Source organism: Heliangelus exortis, chromosome 16 (genome assembly GCF_036169615.1).
Source record: "Heliangelus exortis chromosome 16, bHelExo1.hap1, whole genome shotgun sequence".
Classification (NCBI taxonomy): domain Eukaryota; kingdom Metazoa; phylum Chordata; class Aves; order Apodiformes; family Trochilidae; genus Heliangelus; species Heliangelus exortis.
In genome coordinates, this window is record NC_092437.1 from 5,768,849 (window position 1) to 5,786,990 (window position 18,142).

The window sequence follows — 18,142 nt, forward strand, 5'->3', positions numbered from 1 at the left end:
ACAAGCTTTATGGACGCCCCCCAAGTCAGCTTCCAGCTGGACACAACCGAAGGCCGAGCCCAGGCCATTCCAAAAAGGCCCCGAACCTTTCCCAGACAGTTCCTCCAAGAGGGAACAAGGGAGAAACACATCGGGGTGCTGGTCACATCCCTGTGCCTGCGGGAGGACAGCACCCCAGCCCGGCTAAGGGGCCGCACAGCTCCCCCGTCCTGCACCGCCCCCTAACCTAACATGGCCGCCGCCGCGACTTCTCCGAGGAACAGCCACGAGCCGCGTGCCCTACCAGCGCTCTCATTGGTGGCAGCCAGGGCAGAGCGCGTGTTGCCATTGGTCAGCCCCCCCCTGAGGTAATTCGGGTTCCGATTGGCGGAACGAACACTCCTCTTTGCTGATTGGCTAAGACGCACGGCTGCCGTCTTTCCTCTTCCGGCGGGCGCTGACCTTGCTCCGCAGCGGAGCCGCCGGAGAGTCCCGAGTCTCTCAGACCCGCAACCCGAACCCGAACCCGAACCCGAACCGGAACCCGAACCCGCAGCCATGGTGGCCTACTGGCGGCAGGCCGGGCTCAGGTACCCGCTTACCCGCTGCAGGGCTTCTTATGATAGCCGTAGCGGCCGAGGGGCGAGGGAGGGCTGCTGCGGCCACAGCGGTGCCTCTGGATGGGGTGAAGAAGCTTTTTGGGAGGGGTTTGATTTTCACCTTCATGTTCTTGTCCCTTTGCTGTCTCTAGTTACATCCGGTACTCCCAGATCTGTGCCCAGGTGGTTAGAGCGGCAATGAAGCCTCAGTACAAAGCAGAGGCAGAAAGGGCAGCAGTGGCCACTGTGAAGACTGTGAAACCCAAAAAGGAATAAAACGTAAGTAAATTGAGCGGGCTGAGGTGCCTTGTTGTCGCTTTTAGTACGAGGAATGTTGGTTTCCCCGTGTGAATCGGGTTAATGACAGTTTGTAACTACTTGGATCATTTTCTGCACATGTGGAAAATCAGCTGATCTTCCTGCATGAACCTGGAAGGGATCGGTGACAGGTTGAGTGTGACTGAGGGTGTGCATCCTGGTTATGTGTGGGACAGGTCACTGTAAGCTCCTTAGTTCAGTAATGTGAGATGTTCTTTCCGTCAGGCCCTGATGTGAACAGTTTGTGCTTTGTTCTGAGTCGTTACTGGCTTTTGTGAAACAGCTGAATTTCTGCAGTGATGTTCACAGGCTTCCTGTCTCCTATTTTACCAAGTTCACAGACAACGTTTATCAACTACTGTTTCCCCTGACTATCAGACATATTTGTGTAAGAATTATCTAGTGTCTGTGATAAGTGCTACTTGTACCTTTTCTGTGACATTGCATACATTATGAGCAGCTGAAATCTCTTCTGTTTCAAGTAAAAGTTTCAACTCCTGATACAGAATAAACATCACCTTTCTTTTAAGTGTAGCTTGTACGTATTCTTGAATCAAATAACTTGCATTTTATATTTCTCATAGGAGCTCATTTGTGATGAATAACAGCAAACTGCAAAGCTGTAGGCAAGCTCAAGACTGCAAAATAATGTCATCACATTAACTGTAAAACTTGCTCCTGTATGCAAATCAGCATGTTAATAAATATATTTTCTGTTTAACAAATGAGTGTGTGGAAAGTGTTGTTCCTCTTGAAACAAATTACTCCATTTTACAGAGACATTTACCTTTTACTTGTGTTAAAATAGAAGACTTTATCAGTCTACCATTCAGTAGCAACATATTTCTTTTACAGGTTGGATTTCATGCTGATTTTCTGGCTATCAAAGAGTGAGAGATTTAATTATGGTTTAAAACTTTTCTGCCCACTTCATTTCAGTTATAAATGATTATTTTGGAGAAGAGTTTTCTTCATTAAAATCTATCAACAGAGAATATGGCATATAGTTTCAATAATTAACAATACCTGTATTAATTCTCTCTGTGGGAAGTGATACTCTGTTGGCTTTAAAATTCTGTCATCTTGGTGTTCATCTTCCATTTGTGCACAGAACAAAACTAACTTGGTGAAGATCAATTTGATGAGGCTTAGGGCTATGTCTGAACTGGAAACGTGGTCTTTTTCTCTGTGGATCTGCTGCACAGGATCTGATCTCCAAAGCTGTCTGGACACTGAGCAGTGAAAGGGAAGAACCTGATGCCCTGTACAAGCTGGGGAAGGAGGTTCAGAAATCCCAGGACTGTACTCTGATCACTCAGCTACTGGTTGTTTTTCTTGTTACCATTGTCCCTTTGCTGGAAGGGAGAGGGACACACATTCACTGGCAAGAAGTGGGAATGCTCTGGGCTGGGGGGGAGGGCAGTCCTTACAGCTCTATTGCTTTGAGGGGAGTGTGTGCATATTTCTTGTCTCTGTGTCTTCAAAGCAAGTCTGTCCCCCTGCTCAGGAGGGCACAGAGCCTGCTTACAGACCTGCCTGTGGCTCTCTGCTCACCAAGATGCTGCTGCTGTAGACTCAAACATCAGCCGTGACTTTCTTCACAGTATATTAAACTCTTCTAAAAGCATAATAAAACAAGGTCATTCTTTTATCATGTAATTTAAAGTTAGTCCTTACAAGAAGAAACTGATTTTTGTCTAACACATGTTTCAAGTGTTATTTTCTAGAATGACATAGTATTTTATTTTAAAATATATTTTAAGAAGTACAACATTAATAGATCGCTGTGAAGAGCAAGAATTTTTTTTTCCTGAAGTATGTTTTTGATTTAACTTAAAGCTAACTTTCTGCAAACCATTCCATTCATTTGTTCTACTTAATGACAGGAAGAAAATTTACAATAGTACATGGAAAAAAAAGAACCCACCAAAACTATTACACAGTGTTTGCAACTTTGCCTGCTAACATAACTCAGTCTATAGTTTGAAATAGAAACAAACCACACAATAATAATGAATACAAGCTCTGCAAAAATATAAGCCAGCAATGTGATAAAATATTGAGTACTTTTATAAAAAAGTAAAAATATGCATTTTCAGTCTTTTGCCCCATGTTGTTTCCCTTCCCCCTGCAACTTACTTAATGAACTGAACTTGCCTGCAGATCAGTCTGTGGAGAGTGTAATAAAACAGATGCTGTCTTCACAGGCCTTACAGATGCAGGTGTTCCTAAACCATAAAAAGTTCACAAAACAGGGAATGTGTTTACCTGAGAATAAATAAATTTGATGATGCGATAGCATATTTTGCTGTTGCTTATGATCCTGATATATACACACACAGAGGCTGTATATTACATTCAGTGTCTGGTGAGAGTATTCTGAAAGTGAACACATTTACAAGACTGCTTGTCTTCATAGTGATGATTTCTTAGGAGAGATTCAGTGTTAACAGTTGTTCATGAGAGTAAAGCATAGCTGCCATTAATCTCAAAAGCATTTTGAGTTGTAATACTCAAAAAAACACTAAAAGTGTTGTAATACTGGATATATTTTGGCCAGATGCAGAGAAAATATTCTTAAGGAAGGTGTTATTTTTGGTATGCAGATGATGGCTGCTGGTTTCTCTTTAGGGAGTGTCAACAACAGGCTTATTCAGATAATGTGTTGGTATTATCATTGTTTTTACACTGCTTCCTTTTCTGGGCTGGCTTCCACTTCCACCTCTTCGTATTCCTCAACATCTGCAGTGGCATCCTGATACTGCTGGTACTCGGACACAAGGTCATTGGTGTTACCTTCTGCTTCAGAAAACTCCATCTCATCCATACCTTCACCAGTATACCAATGGAGAAATGCTTTTCTTCTGAACATAGCTGAGAACTGCTCAGAAACCCTGATGAAGAGCTCCTGAATGGCCGTGTTATTGCCAATAAAGGTAGCTGCCATCTTCAGTCCTCGTGGTGGAATATCACACACAGCCACTTTGACGTTATTAGGGATCCACTCCACAAAGTAGGAGCTATTCTTAGTCTGGACAGACAGCAACTGCTCATCCACTTCTCTAGTAGACATTCGGCCTCTGAAGATGCACGCCACGGTCAAGTAACGTCCACGCCGCGGGTCGCAGGCTGCCATCATGTTGCGTGCATCAAACATCTGCTGAGTAAGCTCTGGCACTGAGAGGGCTCTGTACTGCTGGCTACCTCGAGCTGTCAGTGGAGCAAAGCCTGGCATAAAGAAATGAAGGCGAGGAAAGGGCACCATGTTGACAGCCAGCTTCCTCAGATCTGCGTTCAGTTGACCGGGAAAACGGAGAGAGGTTGTGACGCCGCTCATTGTTAGGGACACTAAATGGTTGAGGTCACCATAGGTGGGATTGGTGAGCTTTAAAGTTCTAAAGCATATATCATATAGAGCTTCATTGTCGATACAAAAGGTTTCATCTGTATTTTCTATTAGTTGATGAATGGAGAGGATGGCATTATATGGCTCTACCACTGTGTCAGATACTTTGGGTGAAGGCACAACACTGAAAGTGTTCATAATCCTGTCGGGATATTCCTCTCTGATCTTGTTGATAAGGAGTGTGCCCATACCTGAGCCTGTACCACCACCAAGTGAATGGATGAGCTGGAATCCCTGAAGGCAGTCACAGCTCTCACACTCATTCCTGACCACATCCATGACATTTTCAATAAGTTCAGCGCCCTCTGTGTAATGGCCCTTAGCCCAGTTGTTTCCAGCACCTGAATTACCTGTAAATAACATTACAGAAAGAACATCCACAAAGTTAACAAAAGGCTACAAAGACAGAAAGTAAAAGTCCATATAGCTGGCTCTAGTTTTCTGTCAGCATGCTGTACATACCATGAATGAAATTGTCAGGTCTAAAGAGTGGACCTATTTTGCTGGACCGTACACTGTCCATTGTACCAGGTTCCAGGTCCACTAAGATAGAACGGGGCACATATTTATGGGCTGGAAGAAAAGAAAATGAATGCAAATAATTGCTGTTAGAAGTCAAAGAGACAGGCTTATAATCTAATCTGAAAAAGCCAAACCCACCTATGGTGATTTTGGAATTTTTTTTTTTTTTTCCCTCAGGTACTTATTTTAACCTTCACATTGGCTCTGCAGAGTGTTCTCCATCACCCTAGCAGTGCTGAGCACTTACAGTAAGCCTCATTGAAGTACACATTAATTCTCTCCAGCTGCAGTGATGGACCCCCACAGTAGTTTCCAGCGATGTCAATTCCATGTTCATCACTTATCACCTCCCAGAACTGCAAAAGGAATACAATACAGAACACAGGAATTCAATACACAAAGATGTACTATTGTTTTTCAGCACAATGTGTTCAGCATCAGCTTGGCTCTGCTCATGCCTGACTGCACATAGAGTGGGAACTGGGCCTGAAGTGGGAGCTCTTTTGTCATTTACATATCAGATGAGAATGGGGATCCCCTCTACCTCTCCAGGTAAGTTCAAGGGAGAAGTTTAGTAAAACATTCATGCTGCTTAGCACCCATGCAGTAATAGCTGGAGGCCTTCAATTTGTTCCCCTTATAGAAAAGGAAAATTAATTTAAATAACACAGATCCTTGTTGATATGCACTCAAAAAAAGTCGGGAGCAGGAGATGGATCTGAGACTGTTTTGAGGCTTGTCATGCACAAGTGGGACTGTGGCATAGCAAAGCTGGCTCAGAAAAATTTGCATGTGAGCAATACTTTCCAAAAACAGCTGTTGGTCTTCAACATCCTATCTTGACACTCATATGGATGTCTTGTACAGGGGCTCTTATCTAGGCCCCAGCCACAGCAGTGCTAAAGTAGACACACCCACCCACTATAATGACCAGGCTGCTTCAGTTTTAAAGGTTTTCTGGTTTAGCATCCAGTCTCATTTTTAGTGTACACCTTTGCCAACATGTGCATGGTGGTTTTGTGTGTGTGTGTGTGTCTACTGTTCTACAGGTCTTATTAGACATAAGTGGTTTCTAGATCAAAGCCAACAAAAGATATAAAGCTTTCAACTATCACACTGGCTGCATTCAAGCTCTCTGGGTCTAACATGACATCCACAGCTTCGTGTTCAAATAAGAGGAATCAAGGTGAGATTTATGGGAGCAAGAAACGGAGAACACAACAGACCAATTCTACAAATATCATGTGTCTTCAAAGAACCTCAAATTGACCCAGATACAAGTGACAAAATTACATTTCACAGGAGGCCAGCTAGGCATGAAATCCTTAACAGCACTTTATGCCTCTCAGAAAAACCTAATTGCTCACTAATTGCACAGGTCATTCTGTTGACTACTATGATCTCGTATTAATGATTATAATGTGGCAAAGCTACTCCTGTATGGCTGAACTAAAGCACTTCATAGCTTTGCAGCCCTGGAATTATTGGCTCCTTCACTTGACACAGTGAAGGAGACTAGATTTTGCAGACTAGATTAGTGCCCCCTGAAATATGAGTCCCAGCAGGAATGCTCTGGAGCACTTACAATCCATGTGCCATAGTTCTTGCAGATGTTTTGTTCTTACAGTCTTAACATCAACCTTTGCAAGAGGAGCAAGCACACCTCATGACTTTCACATCAAAAAATTCATATTCACTGCTAACATTTCATGCATCTTACCAGTGGGTTAAGCAATTGTTCCCCCTGAAAGTCCCCATCCATTAAAGATGTTTGAACTGCTACTGCTGATTGCCTTTACTACTAATGACCAATGCTGAAAAGAGACCTTACCTTAGATCCAATTTGGTTCCCACACTGGCCAATCTGAAGGTGCACAATTTCACGCATTTTGTGTAGCTTAGACCTCTGGGCAGCTACAACCTGACAGGTTTTCTAGTTGCAGTCCCCAGAATGTCTCCTCTTTCTGCTGCTCTATCAGCTACACCCAGTGGAGTCCACCCCAAGGGGCCTTTTTATACTGGTGGCACCTGTCACTCAGCCAGCAAGGGGAGTAGCCAGCAACTCAGGCTGCTCATCACAGCATTTCACAAGGAGGAAAAGTGCCTCTTCCCTGCCCAGGTACAGGATCCAAGAGCACAGGTACATTTGGAGTGCTTTGGAAAAGCAAGCTGTCACACACACACCCTACAACTAATTCCAGTTCCCACTGCAACAAACTGTGTGATTCATGAATATCTATGCACATTGTATTTGTGCTTCGTTATTTTATACATAACGTATATACAAAAATACATTAATTTATGTAGAGAGCATGCCCCAAAATTATTTATATTAATTTATTAAGTACATGTGATACTGCCACATAATTTACATTTTAACATTATATAAATCATCCAGGACACATTCCCTAATCAAAACAATTACAACTTTTGAGCAGTAACTTCCTATAATCACAATATTCAGCACACTGCCAGGCAAACTTGTAGTTCACTAATAAGAATCATTCTCAGCATCTAACTTTATGAAGGAGGGAAACAGGATCAGTAAGAAAAAATGCTTTGTAAAACATAAATATGAACTCTCAGTCATCTATGTCCCTTAAACAATAAAGATCCCTAAATTTCAGACAACCTCACATCTATCTGAATTAACTTGTGACTAACTTGCATATGTGCTCTTTCTCCTTTTCTCTCTTACTTTCCTACCACTAAGAAATACAATATTTCTTATATTTATTTTCTTCTATCTGAGAGGTAGTATTTCAGCACTTGCAAGGAAAATGCTAAAGGTAAAAACCCAGTTCCACTGGAGTTAACTATCATGTCCACTGTGTGAAATGTTTCACTGCATTAAAGGAAACGATGCAAGGCTGAGCAAAACATGACACAGCCATGTTGCCTGCTGATAAACAGGACTAATATCACTGAGCAACAGAAACCCAGAATGGACTGTCTTCTGGAAGCTTATAGTAGTTTTATTACATATCAGACGACTGCCAGTGCTTTGCAAGTGTTCCTTTTGAGGACAGGAAAAGGAACTATAATTAAGGAAAGCACCTTAAATTATTTTGTATAAAAAGATGACAGTGGAAGGACTTGACTCATTGAAAGTAACTATTTTACCACTTCATGGGTTGCTAAAGATAAGGAATTTCTGAGCTTCCATATTGTCCTAAAAGAAAAATCAGCTTATTCCAGACTTCCTCACCACATTATGACTTCTACTTCTTCCACCAGCCAGTGGAGAAACAGACAACTGCTCCTAAAACAAAGTGTAGCACCAGAAGTGCATTGCAAAGAAGTAACCAGCAAACACTCTGTCATCCTCTGCCAAGCCAACCAACGGGATAGGTTCAACACGGCCAAGTGCCGGGTCCTGCACTTTGGCCACAACAACCCCATGGGGAGCTCCAGGCTGGGCACAGAGTGGCTGAGAGAAGCCAGGCAGAGAGGGACCTGGGAGTCTGGATTGCCAGGAAGCTAAACATGAGCCAGCAGTGTGCCCAGGTGGCCAACAAGGCCAATGGCATCCTGGCCTGTATCAGGAACAGGGTGGCCAGCAGGTCCAAGGAAGGGATTCTGCCCCTGTGCTCAGCCCTGGTGAGGCCACAGCTTGAGTCCTGTGTCCAGTTCTGGGCCCCTCAGTTCAGGAAGGAGATTGAGGTGCTGGAGCAGGTCCAAAGGAGGCAACTGGGCTGGTGAAGGGACTTGAGCACAGATCCTATGAGGAGAGGCTGAGGGAGCTGGGGGTGTTCAGCCTGAAGAAGAGGAGGCTCAGGGGAGACCTCATCACTCTCTACAACTCCCTGAAAGGAGGTTGGAGCCAAGTGGGGGTTGGTCTCTTTTCCCAGACGACTTTCAACAAGACAAGAGGGCATGGTCTTAAGTTGTGCCAGGGGAAGTTTAGGTTAGATATTAGAAAGAATTTCTTTACAGAGAGGGTGATCAGACATTGGAATGGGCTGCCCAGGGAAGGGGTGGACTCTCCGTCCCTGGAGATATTTAAAAAGAGGCTGGATGTGGCACTCAGTGCCATGGGCTGGCAACCGCAGCGGTGGGTCAAGGGTTGGACTTGATGATCTCTGAGGTCCCTTCCAACCCAGCCAATTCTATGATTCTATGATTCTAAGCTATGAGCTGTCCTTATCAGGAAGCAATAAAAGCAAGACTTTAAATTTAGGCAGATTATTTTTTTTCCTTAAAACACAATCATTTTATTATTTTCCAAAACCTAAGTGTTCTCAAAACATTTTAGTTTACTTAGCAAGACAAAGTAACAGTCCAGTTCCATTGCTGCATTGTAGGTATTTTCTAAAATGGCGGTGGATATCTTCTACAATTTCCTAACACAAAATTCTGGAAAGGTTATTTGAATATTCACTTCAAAATGAAATTTCATTTTTTTTATGCACATTTCATATTTGTTTTCTCCAACCATGATAATCTATAAGTCCTGAGTTCTGTAATCAATTGCTGCATCCTGAATAGGAGCTGCATTGACACAATGTGTCAGAGAGCTACTGACAAGCAAATAAATACTACATAAATATTCAATATATTAATCTACAATGGGCATAACTTACAAAGGAGCTGAAGACATTAATTCATTTTCCAAAACCTTTGGCAAAATAATTTCACCAATAAATATACTCACTGCGAGCATCTCACAAGAAAAGAGTTAAAAAAAAAGGGGGGAAGTGAAATAAACATGAAATCACTTAACTTGTTTTTTCTCTTGGTAAAATAGCTTCCTGGAATCATGTGCCTCCTCTGAAGCACTTCCTTATAGAGCCTCAAAAATCATGCCACGTGACACAAAGTACCTGAGGTGCTTTGTGAGACAGAGGTGCTCTTGTGCATCTTTTCCCTTTCCTCTGCAGAGTGCATTTGTATGAACCCTCAAGTCTGCCTCCACATCAAAGTTGGTACATGAAAACCCTGTTTTTCTCTGCAGATTTTATTTGCAGGCCTTTCACTCCTCAGCTCTGAGAAACCTCAAGCCTGTTAACTGCCTGAGTGTGCTTCCCAGGCAGAGCCATTGAACATGTGCTATTGCAGATTAGCACTCTGAGAGTCACCATAGAAAGAGGAGATGGTGGCAGAAGGGTTGGCTTTGAGGGACCTTTGGCACTACAGAGATTAGGAGCAGCCTGGTGCTGGGCACAGCTATTGCCAGCCTGTCCCACAGTGTCTATTATCAGGCTGCCCACTGCTTCCATTGCCTTCAGAGTAGGCTATAGATATCAAAGCCCTGGTGGCTAAGGCTAAGGCCACAAGATAGTCAAGTTCTTTTGGTTTCTGGTTTTGTTTTTTTTCTTTTGTTATTGGGCTGGGGTTTTTTGTTTCTGCTTTTCTTGGTTGTCAACACAGTACTCCCCAACTTTTTGAAATGTGGTTTACTTGGGAGGTGCTAGTTTTTCACGGTTGAGAAGAAACCCTATTCAAGTTGAGACAAGCCTGACTACAGGCCACCAGATAATTTTAGAGATCTGTGAATGACTACCAGATGAGCTGATGCTTGTCTCAAATGATTTGGGCTAGCTAACTCATACCAACCCCCCAAAACCAGGTTTTGGTACAATCAGAGTGCACAGCAGCATAGTTAGTCACCTTCCCCACACTGCAGGCCTGTGACCCAGCAAAAACTTGGTGCTTGCAGCATGTGAATTAGTCTGCTCTGTAGTGCCCTTAGTTGAGCAACAATTAAAGTTACTGTGGAGTTTGGAACATTTGATGAATCGGCAAAAAAAATCAACTGCACAGCAGGCAGGCTCAGTTCTTGTTCTGCTATTCCTTTTGTTTCACTGGTTCTCAGTGCCTCAGTTTCTCTATTCATAAAGTGCAGCTTGTAAATCTCATGTCTTTTGTAAAAAGTGCTGAACTATGAGTTAAGAACTGGCTGTGGCTTACTAAACCTGTTCACCAACCATAAGAGCTGTATTGAACACACAGAAAAGACACCACACAGATACTACAACCTACACAAATACTTAAATCTTATGCAGGAAAACGATAAAATTATTTTTACTTTTGACTAAATCTTGTAGCAGATAATAAATAATCTTCAAATTTTCTGAAACCTAAAGAATAGCCTAGAAAATGAACACAGGTCTGTATTCCTTTTCAAACTGTAGCATAAAAGGGCTTGAGGAATTCAAAATCTGGGACTAGCGGAAAAACCAACCGAACTAAAAAAAACCAGCTTGCCTGCTTTGCTTCGGTTTTCAGCGTGAGATGGAGACTTGTCCTGGGGGAAGAGTCGGGACAGCAGCATTCCCTTGGGGGCACCGGGCGGGGCCTGCAGCTCCCACAAGCAGCGCCAACACCACTACAGAAGGCGTCTCACCGTGTTTGCTTCTCATCCCCTAGGAAATCAATTCAATGACAAAATAACAGACACGAAACAAAGAGGACGAAGGGAGGCTCTGCATCCATCCTTCCTTCCCAGGTGAGCACGCAGCTCCGGGCCGCCCCCGGCTCCGCCCGCGCCCCAGAGCCGCCCTGCCGCCCTGTAAGTGCTATTGCCGGGGCGGTGCTGGGAGGGGAGTGCTACAGCCCTGACCATGGCCGGGACGTCCCAGCGCCTCGCCTCCCTTCTGCTGCTGCTTTGGGGCTGCTTCTGCCCCCTCGTCCGCGCCGGCCTCTACTTCAGGGAAGGGCAGCACTGCTACAAGCCGGCCCCGAGGAAGCCCCCCGGGCTGAGGTGAGGTTCACCGCCCACCCCGCCACCCCGGCCCCCTCCCGGAGGGGTGGCGGGGAAGGGACCGGGGGGGGGGAGCTCAGCCGCAGGGCCGGGGAGGGGCCTTGGGGAGCCGCCTGGTCTCGGGGGGGTGACCCCGGGACTGGAAGCCCGGGCTCCTCGCTGCCCAGGCGGGGTCTGGGGGAGCTCCTCGGGGTAGACCTGGCCTCCCGCTGCTCCGCGGACACCCCGGGACCCGCAGGGATCGGGGGGGGTCCCGAGGCCCCGCGGGCAGGGAGCGGTCACGCTGCCCGCTGTCACGTGGCCCGCGCTGGCCGCCGGACACTCGCGGCCTCGTTACGAAACGCCGTGAAAGCGGTTTTTTATGTGTGTGTATATGTATATATATATATATATATATATATATATATATGTATGTGTGTATGTGTATGAACCCGTCATTTGCCTGCAAATCCAGGCCAGGGCGCTCGTTCTAATCTCTGCCTGCACGCAGGACCTACCCCCGCCCGCACGAGTACCTGGACACCTCGGCGCTCCCCGAGAGCTGGGACTGGAGGAATGTGAACGGCGTCAATTATGCCAGCACCACTCGGAACCAGCACATCCCCCAGTACTGCGGGTCCTGCTGGGCCCACGGGAGCACCAGCGCCTTGGCAGGTATGCTGGGCTCGGGGCTGGCCACTGCCTCCCCACCCCAAGCTGCTGTCCCCGCTGATTTTGTAAGAAAAGGAAGTTTATCTGCCACTTACAAAAGAGGTCACAGAACCACAGAGTTGTCAGATTTGGAAGGGACCTCTAGAGAGCATCTAGTCCAGGTTGTACAAAGAAGGTGTGCTAAAGTACTGCAGTGAGTAATGCAGCAAAATCTGAGGATGTCTGTGAACGCACCAGGAGCAGTGGGAATTCCCAAGGTGAAGGCAAGGAGGTTTTGTTTCAATAGAGAAAGCAATCAGCATGAGGATGTTCTCACCCTCTCAAAACTGTGGAGAGAAGCTACATGGCGTGGTCCCCAAGCTGTCTGCAAGAGAAATGCCTTCATAGCTCCTGTCTGCCTAGGGCCTGGAATAAGAACTGGTTTCCCCCCCCCTTCACGGTGCCAGGGTGATGGTAGCAGCAGCTGCAGAAGCAGTTACCATGTCTCCTTCCCTTATTTTGTATCTCAGTTTGCTGCACTACATCTACAACAGCCAGGGGCTGCTCCAGCCATGGCTGGGGATAAAGAAAGGAGAGAAGCTGCCTCTCTCCTGGGAAAGGCCTAGAGGGTATTAGCTTCAAAAGCTCTGTTAGTGGCATCAGCTGACTACTGCATCACACAAGCACATTGTGTTTTAGCAGATACCCACCACCCTTTTTCTTGGGGGAAAAAGGAAGTAAAGGTTTGCTTCTAAGAGAGCACATGATTTGCATGCAACAGTAAATGCTGTAGAAGTCCTGCTTGCCTAGGGAGGCTGTAAGCAGACTAACTGAAAGAGGAGCATTTGTTCAGAAATGGGAAGGCACCACAGGTGTGTGAGCAGGAATTCTGAAGGATCAGTTGTTAAGCAGTACAAGAATACAGACGTGTGCAACCTGCCATGATCTAGTGAAGTACAAGGATGCTATGTTTTATCAAATATAGCAACTTTTGGTTAAAACTTAATTGGTATGCCAGTATGTGCATAGTATGTGTAAAAAGTTGATTTTAAAAATCAGGATCTGTCTTCTTAACTGCTATGAACAGTTAAAGCATTCATTCCTTCTCTTGTTGCTGGAAACTAGTCTGGGATAATGCCTCCTAGTTCTGTCAAGGATAGCTGAATGTTGTTAGTACTAATGAGATTAAAAGTACTCCTGTAGCATCAGTTAAGACTGTTAATGCACTGTGAGAAGCAGTTTATAAACACTTACAAGGAAGTTTTTCTGCCAAGTAAGCTAGTTGTTTCTCACAAAATAAGGCAGCAAGGTGCAATGCCTGTCTGAGATGGAAGGATAAGAGATGTTGACACAAAAGAGATTATACTTCTGGAAGCTTTTCCTTGCTTTGTGAAGATTGTATCTCAGAGCCAGAGACCTGGGCTGCATGGGCTTTCGACTCTCTGCATTGGTTTATGCATAAATCTCCACTCCTGTAAAAGAGCTTAGTGAGAGCTGGCTTTATGATGTGTATTTTAAAACTCTTTGCTTTGAAAGCCAAGAAACAAATCTGGAAGTTTTCAGAAACTTGAATTGAAAGAGGTCTAGGGCACTTCAAGGCTTTAAACAGATCTTACTCATCTGCATATTTTTGCCGAGTTTTTAATGGAAAAAGCTTCTAATGGAAATCCCACAATAATAATTCAGCCTACTGGTTTGAGTCATGCCATGTGCCTTGTTGTTGACAGCAGAGGCTTTTCCAACCACAAGTAGTGTTGTGTGCAGTTACAGGCTCAGTGAAGGAGAGACAGTTTTATCAGCAGTTCCAAATGTGTACCCACACACAGATTCCACTAACAAACCCCAATTTCTGACCCTTACAGATCGAATCAACATCAAGAGAAAAGGTGCCTGGCCTTCTGCCTACCTCTCTGTTCAGAATGTGATTGATTGTGCTGATGCAGGATCCTGTGAAGGTGGAGACCACTCAGGTGTTTGGATGTATGCCCACAACCATGGCATTCCAGATGAGACCTGCAACAACTACCAAGCTAAGGATCAAAGTAAGATGCCCATTTGTTCTGCTGTAAGGCTTCATCTCAGGTTTAGCAGATATTAATATAAAGATATTTTTTGGAGGTTCAGTGTACTGGTTCCTGGATTTCAGTGTAGTACCTGCTGTTTGACTGACAGAACAGGTTTTCTTTACAGGTCTGTGTGTGTCTTCTTACTCTAGCCAGACATAGCATAGCACTAATTCATGCCCAGACAAGTTTGCACAGCTAAACTGTTTAAACTTAATCTCAAGTCTGTGATATACAATCTCTAATGTACTAAAGTATTTACAAGTGTCACCTCAAGCTAAACAAAGGAGAGATGTAGCCTTTGTCTGGTCATGTATGACTGGAATAGTTTCTGTACCTATAGAGTAGCACATCTGAAACCTTTTGTCATTGAAGCACTTACACCCACAAAGGAAAAAATAGTAACTAGTTATTGTAGAGAGTTCAAATGGGGTTTCCAGAAAAGGATTTATCTCAGCAGAATGAATATGTATTAGTAAGTACTCCTAAGTTATTAATACCTGCTTCAAGTGAGTTAAATTTAAAAAAGGTTAGTGTCCTATCATTAATTAACTTGAAAAGTTCTTTTGCAGTGATAACACCACTTTTGTTTTGTAGAGTGTAAGAAGTTCAACCAGTGTGGAACTTGTGTCACTTTTGGAGAATGCCATGTGATAAAGAACTACACTCTTTGGAAAGTTGCTGACTATGGGTCTGTCAATGGAAGAGAAAAAATGATGGCAGAAATCTATACTAATGGACCTATCAGGTAAAAAAAATCTTGACAAGTGAAAAAGAATGCTTATCTACTAGTAATGGGACTGGAATAATCTAAAATCATTCTAATGACTGAAGTGTACTACTCCACTCTAGCATATGTTAGCAACTCTGGACTAATATGCAGACATGGCCTTATTTGTAGATAAATTGACATCTGAAGTCAAAATGCAAGAAAACCAATTGTTTTTTTTAGCCAGGCCCTTGTTCTGATCCCCTTGTCTAAAAATGCTTTTCTCTGTTACTACAGCTGTGGCATAATGGCTACTGAAAAGTTGGATGCTTACACAGGAGGACTTTACATGGAGCACAACAAGTCACCTGTGGTGAATCACATTGTATCTGTGGCTGGCTGGGGAGTAGAAAATGGAACAGAATACTGGATTGTTCGTAACTCATGGGGTGAACCCTGGGTAAGGAAAAATGGAAGGAACAAACACACTTGCAGAATGACCTTTAAAGGAAAAGGGGGGGTTATTCACTTGCTACAGGAAGCTGCAAAGCTGTCCAGTGGGCAGGAAAAGGAAAACTTTCTTTGAACTAGACTAGCAGTTAAAAAATTAAACTTAACTGATTTGAAGAGAAGGATATTCAGCCAAAGTTACTTAAGCCATGTCAGCTCAATCCCAAATGCTGCTCTTCCATGGACAATGCAGTTCCTGTTATGGGCAAGTGCAAATTACTGTTAGATGTGGGCAAAACATCAAGTCACATTTTTGGAACAGATAAGGGGGATGCAAAGCAGATGCCCCCTTTAAACAAAGTTGCCCTTTGAACCCAGTATTATGCCTAATCTCTACTGAATTCCTAGATTCACTTAAAAATGATTTGTATTTGGAAGACAGAACAGACTCAACAGCACACATTTTCTGTAGTTATGCTTTCTAATTCACAATTCAAATTAATTCCTTACAGGGTGAAAGAGGATGGCTGAGAATTGTGACAAGTGCATATAAAGGTGGAAGAGGAGCAGAGTACAACCTTGCTATTGAAGAGGACTGTGCATATGGAGATGTTGTATTTCCTTGATTCTATACTGTAGATTTTTCTGTTTAGTAACTACTTAGTTTGGAAAACACAGCCCAGCACAACTTTCTTCTGTTTAAAGAATACCTGTCTAAAACTCACAGTTCTACACCATCTGGCAGTTTTGCAAAGTTAGCCCTGACAGCAAGTAAAATAAAGCATTACATATACATAAAGCATATATACATATTTATGTACATGCTATGCATATGTATATTTAAAATACAGATATGGTTTTACACAATTGTTTACAACTTCTTAAAAAGTAATTTACCCATGGAAGAGTTATCTGCCTTGATGCACTGTATTTAAATCATATTGACTTAATCACAGAAATTGCGGATGTAAATCTGTACATTTTTAAAACTACAGATTAAAGCAGACATACTGAGAAGGAAAAAGTATACTCAATATTTGGCTTGAGAACTTCTATTAAATTCTCTTTACAGTACTGAGCAAATATCATTTCACAATGATGCAGATGAAAAAAAACAAAGATAAGTCTGGACAGGATATATTGCAAAACTAAATGCCCTGTTGTTTCTGTGACCTCCTGATAAACTGTGGTTTTGGAAGTCTCAATGCAGTTGCTTTTATCTAACCAGAATTATACAAAAGAAATTGCTTTGATCAAAAGTCCAGGCACTTAGTAATTTAACTGTCTTTGCTCTAATTCCTTGCTTTAACATGTGATTGGCTGTGCCATTTTTCTCCTAAAGAGGCAAAGTACAAATTGCCACAGCCCCAAACTCTTCACTAATTTGAACAAAGGTAGCAAATTATCTTCCTTAAAACTGAGCCATTTCAGTGGTAAATGGGTGCCATGTCAAATGTTACTAACTGGTACTGTTAACTGCATTTAATAAACAGACTTTCTCTCTTACATGACTGTATGTGTATTATAAGATGGTTTTGATTGTCTTCTGTTGTACCTAACAACTAGCTACCCAAAACTTGTCCAGGATGGTAGTACTTTTACTGCATTTTTTTGTATGAAAGGGTTAGTTGACAGCACAGTCCATACAGCAACTATGATGATTCAAAGAACAACTCAGATTGCAGTACCTCTACACACACTGCAATTACCATACAAGCTACAAGGAAGTATCTGACTGCAACAAGCAAGGGAAAGAAGAGGTGCAGAACACCACTTTTAAGTGTCAGTCTCCAAAACCTATCATAAATCAAACCAACCTGTGAATCATGCCTCGCTCAAACCTGTAAGTTGAAGCTTTTTAGTGGTGCAGAGAAGGAAAAAAAAAAGTTTTCAGTCACTGTCTCTATTATCAGCTACATCACAGATGGTATTTTCTGCAACTTACCTTGGTTTTACCTGTGAAAGAAAGAAATCTGCTCCTAATCAGAAAGGTTTTGCAGACCAGCAAAGACCCGTTAAAAAAAATAAGACTGACAGTGTCTAGGATGAATTTGAGGTGGTTGTGCTGTTCTGACCATGTAGGTGTTGTGATGAGGAACACATTATAGACCTGAGGTTAGGCTGTATTCCAGCAGGCTAGGAAACTTCAGAGACTGACTTTTCTGGTTATTGTGGACCTAATTTTTGGCTTCCTACTTACAAGAATCATACACTAATCATTAGGTGTTTAAGTGTCGAGAGTTAGCTGGGATGATAATATCTCTTCTATTCAAAGATATGCAAAGAAGTTCTGAACAGCTGCTGCAGAAGTTTTGCCTTTTCCAGGCTATGCTTTAAGTTGATTAGAGCACTGTAAGTGGTATGGTAAGCTCAGGCACTGTGGAGCAGGGATGTAAAGGACCAGCTGGGGAAAGGGAATATGCACTTCTTTTTAAAAGGAGCTAAGAACCTATACAACTGACTACTGCCTAAAGAATTATCATGGTGGGTTAAGAGTTCCCACTGATGAACCACTAACAAAGAAGAATAAAGTGACTTCCTTTTAAAATTTACATCCAATCGGACTTTAAATGTCCCTGTCAGTTAGAGGGCAGGGTCTTCAGAAAAGAGGTGTGCTTGGAAAAGCACAATGGACTTGTCTATACCCCTGATCTATAAGCACACAGTATTTGCCTGTATAAAAAATCCAGGCTGATGAACAGAAAGAAACAGGGGTCTTGATGAAATGATGAAACTTTGAAAGAAATATCTGGAAAAGAAAAA

The 18,142-nt window shown here is 43.2% G+C and overlaps 3 protein-coding genes across 5 annotated transcripts in view; 2 read left to right on the plus strand and 1 right to left on the minus strand.

The window, feature by feature from the left end:
* TUBB1 (tubulin beta 1 class VI) overlaps positions 1 to 11,166 on the minus strand; it is a 340,778-nt gene extending 329,612 nt beyond the window's left edge. The window contains exons 1-4 of one of the 2 annotated variants that reach the window (XM_071760151.1): positions 11,032 to 11,166; positions 5,072 to 5,180; positions 4,765 to 4,875; positions 3,422 to 4,652 (exon numbers count right to left, since the gene is read on the minus strand). In XM_071760151.1, the coding sequence (XP_071616252.1) occupies positions 3,580 to 4,652; positions 4,765 to 4,825 (1,134 nt within the window). In that variant the 5' untranslated portion in view covers positions 4,826 to 4,875; positions 5,072 to 5,180; positions 11,032 to 11,166 and the 3' untranslated portion in view covers positions 3,422 to 3,579. Of the gene's footprint in view, positions 1 to 3,421; positions 4,653 to 4,764; positions 4,876 to 5,071; positions 5,181 to 6,655; positions 6,902 to 11,031 lie in introns of those variants that run through there. The other variant, XM_071760150.1, reaches the window with a different exon arrangement.
* ATP5F1E (ATP synthase F1 subunit epsilon) lies at positions 396 to 1,621 on the plus strand. Of its 2 annotated transcripts, XM_071760165.1 has the most exons (4): positions 426 to 498; positions 530 to 569; positions 731 to 857; positions 1,481 to 1,621. In XM_071760165.1, exons 2-3 carry the CDS (start codon positions 538 to 540, stop codon positions 852 to 854), a joined length of 156 nt encoding a protein of 51 aa, XP_071616266.1. In that variant the 5' UTR covers positions 426 to 498; positions 530 to 537; the 3' UTR covers positions 855 to 857; positions 1,481 to 1,621. The 2 variants fall into 2 exon arrangements, with proteins under 2 accessions (XP_071616265.1, XP_071616266.1); XM_071760164.1 differs by having other exon boundaries at positions 396 to 569.
* Positions 11,167 to 11,316: 150 nt separating the features above from the next.
* On the plus strand, positions 11,317 to 16,879 carry CTSZ (cathepsin Z). The gene is made up of 6 exons (XM_071760160.1): positions 11,317 to 11,527; positions 12,018 to 12,181; positions 14,020 to 14,199; positions 14,818 to 14,968; positions 15,227 to 15,389; positions 15,892 to 16,879. The coding sequence occupies exons 1-6, from the start codon at positions 11,388 to 11,390 to the stop codon at positions 16,003 to 16,005; spliced, it is 912 nt and encodes a 303-aa protein (XP_071616261.1). The 5' UTR covers positions 11,317 to 11,387; the 3' UTR covers positions 16,006 to 16,879.
* Positions 16,880 to 18,142: the final 1,263 nt, after the last annotated feature.